Below are 10,294 nucleotides of genomic sequence, written 5' to 3'. Positions count from 1 at the left end.
AGCCTGTGCCCCGCAACGGGAGAGGCCGCAGCAGAGGGAGGCCCGCATACCACAAAAAAAAAAAAAAAAAAAAAAAGCCTTCTCTGGGACTTGCTTGGCGGTGGACTGGTTAAGACTCCACGCTTCCACTGCAGGGGGCGCGGGTTCAATCCCTGGTCAGGGAACTAAGATCCCGCATGCCTCAGGCGCGGCCCAAAAGAAAAAAACCAAAAAAGCCTTCCCTGAACCCTGCATCAGCGCTCATTGATTTCTCTCTCTCTGGAAGCTTTCATAAGCACTCCTGTTCTGAGCAGCCCAATTTCCTAGCTTAAGCCATCCACCCACATGTCACATATTTTAATCTTACCTTCCTGGCTAGACCGTAAGAGCCCTGAGAGCAAACATCATGATCTGCTGGTTCTGAGAAGCAAAGTGCTGGGGTAATTAAGTCCAGTTCTCACCAACACCAGCTGGCGAGTGGAGGATGAAAGACCCCTCCCTCAGAATTGCTCACAATCCCAAGAGAGCAGGTCAGGGCTGGCCAGCACAGAGACCAATGGTTCACGTGCCCAGCCCAGCCGTCGATGGAATAATGTGCCTTGTAGAATTTCTGCACGATGGAATGGGAAAAGGAAAAAGATAGAAACCCAGGAAAATCTGCAGAGAAAGAAAATCCTCTTTTGCCACGTCCCACCCAAATCGAGGCTAAGATATTTCCTGTTTTGAAGTCAGAGCTGTCAGAAGTTTCCCAACAGAACACACCACAGGCTGACGTACAACATATGCTTTTGTCTTAGCAGCGCTAATCTTTTAGATAGAAAAATGTTGGTGACAGTCAATTCACAATGGAACCCTCTACTCCAAAAATGCCTACTGAGAAGAAATACTTCCTTAGGACTGAGAAAGAGAGTCACGCTAGCACATGTCCAAACCTAACATGCTAGGGCAAGTCAATGAGAAATGCAGGAGAGGACACACACACACAAGTGTTAAAGGGTGAAGGTTTTAATACTACCCATCACAACTACAGGAAAGCAAGAGTTCTTTTTTTTAGGAATACAGTCGTCCTTCATTATCCGCGGGGAATTGGTTCCAGGAATCACCTCAGCTACCAAAATCCGTGGATGCTCAAGTCCCTTATATAAAATGGCGGAGAACTGTCGGCCCTCTGTATCCGCGGGTTCTGCATCCGCGGATTTAACCAACAGTGGTTGGAAGTTCTTTGAATTCGCGAATTCGGAGCCCGAGAATACCAAGGGCCGACTGTATACCCAGTCAGGACTTAGCCACATATTATGCCTTAGAGCTTAATCCAGAAAGTGGGATGGATGGTGGTCTAATGAAGCCTGCATGCTTCAATTCAACACACACTTAGGTAAACACCTGCTGTGTGTCCAAGTAAGTGTGTGCATGTATATGTGTGTGTATGTGTGCGTGCCCATGAAAGAATGAGAGAGACAGAGAGTGGAGGAGGGGGAATTTGTGGTTGGCATGCACCCAGTCCCCTGTAAACTAATCCTGAGGACAGAAATGGAACGCAGACCTATACACAGATGTCTCATTACCCAAGGAATCAGGAGTCTTTCGATATGCTTCCGACTTCAGCCTCCTCCCACCTTGCTGCCATGCGGATGCGCTGTGTGTAACTGGAGAGGGAGATCTGGGATGAGGCACCTTGTCATAAATTCAATAGGGAATAAATGTCAACTGCTCCTTGGTAGAGTCTACTTCACAGGGAAAGTGGGACCAAGACAGTAGGTCTAGCTCGGCCCTTCCGAATCTAGGCAATTAACCCAGGCTGGCCTTCCAGACTCAGGGAATCTAAGCCTCTCCATCAAGGTCAAGTCTGTTACCTCCGTCGCTGCAGGTCCTGGAGTCGGAGGCCAGGCTGTCCGTGGAGCCCGTGGTGAAGCTGACGTGGACGCCCCTGAAGGACGGGCTGAGGCTCTCAGCAGAGCCCTGGCTCACCTTCTCCAAATCAGAGCTGCTCTTGTTCATTTTTAAAAGGTGCCTGGAAAATGTAGAAACAAATGATAAAAGTAATTAATTTGGTTTCTATTCAAAAACCAGCTGATGGATTATGAACCTACTATGCTCCTGAAGCCTGATCAGTGCCAGTAAGTTTTAAAAAAAACGATTTGGGGAAGAGAGAACAGGGACTCTTCTGAAACCTTTCGCACATGAATGGCAGGAGACTTCTCAAGCATGGTTAAGGAGAAGTGAGCCTATTAAATTTAGAAAAGCACCAAAATCATGATTTGGGAGGAACTGCCTTCATATTCTGGCCCCATCTGCCAAAACATTTATGTCACCTACTATATCCTATGTAACATCTCTACAAAGAAAAATTGAACATTATCATACAAGCCAATGTATAGAGATATACAGAGATTGGGTAGGTTTTGCAAGATCACAGGACAAGGGAATTGCAAATTCAGACCAAAAACAAGAGATTTCTTTTGTGCCTGGTACTCTCTTGACATAGCTTCAAAGGGTCTAGCTTATTCCTTCGACTTAAGGTCAATTTTAACCAGACATCTAGTGCAATGTTTAGATGGAACCATGTTAACATAACCCTTATTCCAGAACTATGGAATGAATCTGCCCTTAGGCTTTCTATGAAATCTTTGGTTGCATCTCTAAGACAGCATGACCGATACATCAGGGACAGGAATACCAAGTTCAAGAAAAAAGCACTCGCCTTGGTGAAAACAGTTCCATTATTAAGTAGAAGGTTTAGCTTATTGATTTCTCTTTCCCTCTTTCCAAGGACTACATGAATATTCACTCTGACCTGACATTTTCCCCACGCAGTGGGACACCCCACAATCAATCCAGCCCTTTCCCTGTTGGTGGTAACCCAGATTTGTCTGAACTGATATTTCCTGATTACATGCCTGCTCCCACTACGGCAGATCTATATCTCAATATCTGCTGTAGGAAATACACAATACAGTATTGATTTGGCGTCAGAACTGCCTCATTTAATGCATAGGACCTTACAGCCAAGAACGTATCGATCATTCTTTGTGTTCAATATTGCGCAGCCCTGTACTGGTCCTCACAGGCACTGGAATCCCTTGTTCATTAAGAAAAGTTTGGAGAAAGTTTGCTCCCATGAAACGTGCTCCCTAGAAACATGTCTGTCTCCCCACCTCCAACCCTCAGAACCAGATTAAACAACGTTTTAAAGCTGTTACACCTAAGCGTGACAGTGATGGCAATGTTACAACTAATAGAATTCTTTGTATTTCAATGTCACTGTAGGGACCGTGGGGATATCAAATCTTCTGGAAGTGCTATGGCAGTATATTATCTTTATTTTACCCTCTGGCAAAATATAATCATAGAAGGTTTCACAAAATATTTTTATCCTCATCAAATCCATCAATAATGGCTTTTGCAGATGAAGCCAAGATATGAAGTTGTGAATAACGACAAGTCCTCAGTCTAGGAAGAAAGACAGATCTATGGCAATCCAACTACGCTGCCCTCTTCAAAGTGGCCCCTGGAGTCTCTTGATTTTCAGGCTCAGAAAGCTGCCAAGGGAGGAATTCCAGCACCATAGCTGCTGAGCTGGTGCAGAAAAACACTAGATGAAATGTATATAAATAGATGAAACGAAGAAATACATAAATGTGTGTATGTATGAGTATATACAGATACACATATGCACGCACACACACAATTATTTAGTGTAACAGTGAAGCATTAAAAGAAAGAAAAATGCGCAGGTGCCAGATGCAAAGGGAACAATGATTTTCAAATGACTAGTAGTGAATGAAAGGCCAGGTCAATTTCATGAGTCAAGGCAGTTTACCAACTAGCAGTTTATTTTAATAAGAACAGACCAGAAAAAAATATGAAAATATAGAGTGAGGATTTGTGAAACTTTGTTTTGTGGAATTTTTGTTTCGTGTGTGTATGTGTGTTGGATCACGATATTAAATATATTTCTTTAAAATATATTTAAAAAACCTGGTTCAAAAAAGGTTAAATAGGGATAGACATACTTTTCCTTAAAGGCCAGACGGTAAATATTTTAGGCTCACAGATCACATAGTCTCTGTTGCAAGTATCAACTCTGCTGTTGTAGCAGGAAAGCAGCCATTATATGTAAACAAATGGCTACGTTTTCTAGTAATACTTTATTCACAGACATAGATGGCTATGGCACTGACTCCTGATCTATTGATAGAACAGCCTTATTCAACAGAAGTATAATGCAAGTCATATATCTATATATGTATATAAAATTTAAAAAATTTTAGTAGCCAAATTACAGATGAAATTAATTTTAATAATGTATTTTTTCACAAAATGCATAAAAATATTGTCATTTCAACATGCAATGAATATAACATTATTAATGAGATATTTAATATATTTTTTTCATTCTAAGTCTTCAAAATCTGGTGTGTGTTTTATATTTACAGCACATTGCAATTTACGCTCACCACATTTTAACTAGTGGCTACTGCACTGTACAGTGCAGAGCTAGAGAAGCTCACTCATGGACAAGACTGTTCACAGCGTTACTAACAGAAAAAAACAAAATCATAAATAGTCCAATGTTCATCAATAAAGGAATGCATACACTGTGGTATAGTCTTGCAATGGAATACCACATCGCATTCAAAAATAAATAAGCTTGATTTTAAGGTGCCAGTAGGAAAATTATTCTTAAAATGCTGAATATTAAAAGTAGATTGCAAAAGGCTCATGTAAAGTGTGATACCATTTATATACAATTTTAAAACACATAATGCTATGTATTTTTTATATATTACATATATGTGGTAAAATGGAAATAACTTCATCAATTTCAAGATAGTGATGACTCTGGGTAGCAAGGGGAAATTGAAATGGAAATTGGATGGAGAGGGATCTTCCACTGTACCTGCAATATTTTATTTTAAAAAATCCAAAACAGGTATCAAAATGTTAATATTTGAAAAATCTTATGGGGACACATGAAAGTGAGTTAAATTATTCTTTGAACTTCGTTGTATGCTTGAAATACTTGATAAGTTGAAAATGTACATAGAAATTGTTCATTTCTAGAAAGAAGGAAAGAAAATCACTAGGGCCTGAATGAGTCCAGGATGGCCATTCCTGTTGACCTGTTGCTGAGCTTCTGAAAGGCAAGGAACACAGAGATAACCCAGTGAGATTTCCATCAGTCCCCACGGGACCGACGGGCTCTATGAGGAGTGGCTCCACCACAGAATAGCCTCATGGATGGAAAAAGTTATTTCTCAGTCCTAACAACTCGCCTGAGACTGTGGGCGTTAATTTTTCTGCATCTAGTCACTATGAGAAGTCATAGCTTTGAAGCCCACCAAGTGAATGCAGACAAATCAGATTATTCCTGTGGCTGCAGGATAAATTCTGTGTGTGTGTGTGTGTGTGTGTGTGTGTGTGTGTGTGTGTAGGGAAGTGGGAAGCCTCCAAATGCAGACTTTGGTCAATTTTAGTCCAAGCCACAAGTGGAATTTTCATGTTTCCATGGCATCTGGGGATATTACTACTGTTTCTCTACCAAAAAAGCTCAAGAAGCCCAGGTTCCCGCCCAGTAACTAAAACGCAACAGGCAGTTGAGATGCTTAGATGTAAATAAGGAGGAAAGGGGTGACCCCTGCTCTTAAATCTGTCATATGAACTGCATCAAATATCTTCCACCTTGGAAACCTGTATGATCTTCTGTCTTAGAGAATTGCCACTTTAATTATTAAATGAACAAAAACACACCAGATTTGAAAATGAAAGGGGAAGATGGCCATCAAAGCAGACTGACAATCACATTGTTTTTGTATCTCCAGTCTGTGTGTGCAATAGATTTCTTAAGAATCCCTGCAAAAGGCTTAATATTCCGAAGGTGACTTTTCTGAACCCTAATGGATTGTTCTGTCAGATGCAAGGCCAAGGCCAATCCGAATGTACTCAGCAACGCATAAGACTATACTTCTTCTTTTTTAAAGGCACTTTTCCCTCATTAATGATAGTTTGATTTGCCTTTCATAAAACCAGTGCAAACCATCTATAAGATGAACTCTGATGTCATGTGATTTAAGGAAGTGGCTTCATGGGGCCAAAACCACATACTCTAGTCTTTCCTCTCTGGGTGGCGAATAACACTCTTATCAGCTGCAGCGAGAGGCCGGCCCGCGCAGATGTCTTTGCTCCGCACTGTGATAAATGACTTGTTCTTCCTCAGACTTCCTTCCCTGCCTCCCCACGTTGATTAGATGCAGTCACAGGAGAGCAGCGTGAAATACACAGCCAGTGGCACAGCGTCCTTAGAGACCTGAGCCCTGCAGCTGCTGCCCGGTGTTTGCAGAATGGCTTTTCCCCCCATTGTCCTTAGAGAAAGAAGCCTTGCCAGAGTTTTCTCCATACTGTATTAGTAGAAAGCTGCAAAAAATAATAATAATCCAGCCGGAAGAGCCATCTGCCAGACTTCCTCATTTGTAGGAAAAAAGCCGAGTCTAAAAATACCCCCTGAGTTTTCAGAATGTCCGAAATTTTTAACGGATACTGGACCCCAGTGTGGGGCAGAGATTGTTATCTCGAACTTCACATGGCTGCTAGAATCCTCATAGGCAGCACAACTTAAAGTGTGACAGAGGCAAATTTTCATTCTCATGGCTGACTTTGGTTTGGTTCACATCCATTTGGTTGAAAACTTTTTGCCTCTGGAGCAGAAGATATGAAAAGTCACATAATGCCAGCATGCAGTTTTAGACTAGCTCTCCAGACCCTGGTACACAATCACACCACCCAGTCTTTGGATTGGTCAAGTTCACTGCTAAGTTTAGCCTTTTGGAGAAGCCCTTGCAGGTAGCTCTGAAAGCACAAACACGTTAGAAAACTCTATATACCTTGTTTACATTACCAAGAAGTGAAAACAGACTGGTTTAGATGCGAATAAATCAAGTCATGCCTAAATCAAAGAATGACAGCCTCTTACCATCCTGGACTCCAGCCTGCGGTGCTGTGATCATCCGCATGGCCCCACAGAGCCTGGGGATGGGCTGTGCCAGTGACCGCGGGGTCCCGTGGAGCAGCCCTGAGGATGAAGGGCCAGCTTCACAGGCGACTGAGAGTGCCCTGTCAGACTGCTGTGAATTCACCAGCTCAGAGCTCTCCGTTTCCCCTCAGTTCCTCTCTGACTTTTCTATAAAATGCACTTCCTGCAAAAGCACAGGAAAATAGGGGCGGCTTTGCCTCTGTGACCTGCAGCTTTCCATCTCCAATTGTCCTGTTGGGCTGCATCATTAGAAGCAATTCAAATACCCTCTCAAATACACTCAGTTTCACCCCATTCATTGTACTATTTGGCCACATCCTAAAGTCAAAATCATTCAATGATTTGAGCTAAAACACGGGGTTTGCTTGGTGAATAAGAGCACCCCGTTTTTATTTATCTTATGCCTGTAGGACCTGCAGTGCATCCCCCATCCTGTCTCTTCTGACTCTCAGATTTTCCAGAGAATAAATATTGACTGCCTGCTGCGTGCCGGGCACTGTGTCAGGTCTTGTGCATACAATAGTGAGTAAAGGTGACACCGTCCCTGCTTCAACAACTCTTCCCTGGTGGCTCAGTGGTTAAGAATCCGCCTGCCAACGCAGGGGACACGGGTTCGAGCCCTGGTCCGGGAAGATCCCACGTGCTGTGGAGCAACTAAGCCCGTGCGCCACAACTACTGAGCCTGCGCTCTAGAGACAGCGAGCCACAGCTACTGAGCCCACGAGCCACAACTACCGAAGCCCACGCACCTAGAGACCGTGCTCCGCAACAAGAGAAGCCACCGCAGTGAGAAGCCCACGTACCACAACGAAGAGTAGCCCCTGCTCACTACAACCACAGAAAAGCCCTCGCGCAGCAACGAACACCCAATGCAGCCCAAAATAAATAAATTAATTAATTAAAAAACATATTTATCTACAACCTGGTAGATAAATATTGATCTATCTCCTTTAAAAAAGTATATACAGGGTTCAAGCCACATCTTCCGAAAAGATCTGCAGCCTTGGGGCAGATCATCCTGACTCAAAATCTTTCCAAAATTCTACTCTCATAATGATGACCAACCCTGAAGAGCCCTACGCAGAGCTCTTGTAAGTATTCTTGACCTCGGCAGCCATACTAGATCAGCTCTGGTCCTCTATGGTGACAGAAACACACACCCCGATTTTCTTTGACACTCCCTATTTCAAATATTTCCCCACACGGTCTGTACATTAGAACATATGCCTAGTTTTTTGTTTGGAAAAAAATTATCACCATTTTGGTTAATCAATACCTATTACTTATGCTCATATATACTTTGCTCTAATGGGGCTGGTCTCCCATTGACCGCAAAGCACCCTGCATTCCTGTCCTTTCCCCACCTTGGCACAGAGGAAAACATTCTCTCTCTCCCCTTCAAACCTTTTCCATCCCCAAGACCTAGCAGCAGGATCACTTACCTAAAAACCCTTCCTAAGCCATCTCAATCTTCTCTGACTGGTCTCTCCCCTCTGGAACTCACACCAAAGTCTGATTCACATCACTGAGCATTTGGTTATAATCCTGGTTAGATTACTCTGTTTCATGTGAAACAGGCTTGTTGCCACCACAATTATAAACTGTTTGAGGAGCTGTGTCATAGTCAGGACATGCTGGAACACAGAGAAATTATTAAATACTTCTTGATTAAGTTTATCTGCCTCTGTTTCAATAACTGGGAGGCATCTAGGAGGATAAATGTTTCCTTTAAGAGAAGAATTACACTTGCCCAGCTACACTTGCCCAGCAAAAGGGGCAAAACTTGCAAGAGGCAGGAACACTGAGTAAACAACAGTCTTCAGCAAAGCTGGACTCAATAGCTGAGCCTTTCTCATATCTACAAAATACAACAGTCCCAAAATATCCTGAATTTACACAATCTTGTAGTTAAAAAATTTTTTTTTCAAGAGATGGGATGAGAAAGGCAGATAGCTACGCCAGAAAGGTTCTTATTGTTTTTATCTTTAGTGCTCTTTGATGAAGATGCCATGGGAGTTATTTTGCAAGTGTCTAAGTGCCAAATGAAGGAACTAAAGGATCCAGTCTGCTCTGGGGCAGGTTTCCCCGCTGATTTATTAGCATGTATAGAGACAGGAAATCAGTTTCATTTTGGGTCAGATGACCTTTATGGTCCCCACAGTGCAGACTTGTTAATTTGCATTTGCAGTTAGTGCACTGGTGACTGCTGGGGCTCTTCAAGCTGAAAAAGCCTTTGGTTCAACCCAAAACGAATGCGCTTTGCATTCAGTGGAAACCATTTAAAAATAGAAATAGAGCCATGCTTATTTTTAAAGATAGTGGTAAGCGCGCCCATGCACGCACGCACGCCTGCACCTACACACACATCTTTAGGTTACTAGTTAGCTAGTATAAAAATGGATAAAAATGCTTAAATTGGTCAAATGGAAATTTGGAGCCATTTGCCCTGACTATACACAGAGATACTTTGGCGTTGAGAGACACAAATGGTTTAAAAAGATGACCTTTCCTGTCTTGGAAAATCAGTCTCTTATTTGTGGCTGCAAGTCTGCGTGGCTGTGTCCTTCCCCAAGGAGGTTCTGGTGCAGGAGTGAGAAGGGCAGATGTTTGCAACTACCAAGCATGGGGAGGTTTCAGCTAAGGCTGAGGATGGGGAGACCAGCTGTTGAGAGCAAGTAAGAGAGTATGCAAGAACATAGCGGCTGGACCCCATCACCTGGTCCACTACACGTGCACCTCCAATCCCATCACCTGAGAACAAGGCTTCAACTCCTGGCCTGTTAAGCCAAGGTGGAAGCTCTTACATCTGTTCACACAGGGGCAGATGGGGAAGAAGATGATGAATAACCACTGGAAGTAAAGACTGAACAACTGCAATCCACAGAGGGGCCCCTCCCACCAGCTGCCCTGCCCACAGGCCAGCATAGCGTGGGGAGCCTTTGGGAACAACAGCAGTGTAAGCATTTGAATAGCTTCCCAGATGGATTTCAGAGTCACCCAGGAAGGCCACTGATGTAGTTAAGAGCATGAACACTGGGGCTCCGCTGCCTGGGTTTGGGGTCCTCGCTCCACTGCTTACGGGCTGGGTGCCTTGGAAAAGACGCTTAATCTCTCTGTGCTACAGCTTCCCATCCATAAAATGGAGATCACAATACTACTTACCTCATTGGGGAGGAGGAGAGTGGTTATGAAGATTCAATGAGTTAAAATTTAAAAAGCGCTAAAAACAGCACCAGGTACATAGAAGGTACTGGTTATACAGAAAGATGGTGGATGGGTGGATGG

At 43.3% G+C, this 10,294-nt stretch overlaps 1 protein-coding gene across 1 annotated transcript in view; it reads right to left on the bottom strand.

Moving 5' to 3' along the window:
- Positions 1 to 10,294, bottom strand: part of PRAG1 (PEAK1 related, kinase-activating pseudokinase 1) — a gene marked incomplete at its 5' end in the record, with an annotated part of 49,193 nt that overhangs the window by 24,338 nt on the left and 14,561 nt on the right. Inside the window, 2 exons of the mRNA XM_055081231.1 lie at positions 1,545 to 1,625; positions 1,833 to 1,990. Of these exons, the coding sequence (XP_054937206.1) occupies positions 1,545 to 1,625; positions 1,833 to 1,990 (239 nt within the window). The remainder of the gene's footprint in view (positions 1 to 1,544; positions 1,626 to 1,832; positions 1,991 to 10,294) is intronic.

This window comes from Physeter macrocephalus, chromosome 20, assembly GCF_002837175.3.
Source record: "Physeter macrocephalus isolate SW-GA chromosome 20, ASM283717v5, whole genome shotgun sequence".
NCBI lineage: Eukaryota > Metazoa > Chordata > Mammalia > Artiodactyla > Physeteridae > Physeter > Physeter macrocephalus.
This window is presented reverse-complemented; position numbering and strand designations above follow the sequence as displayed.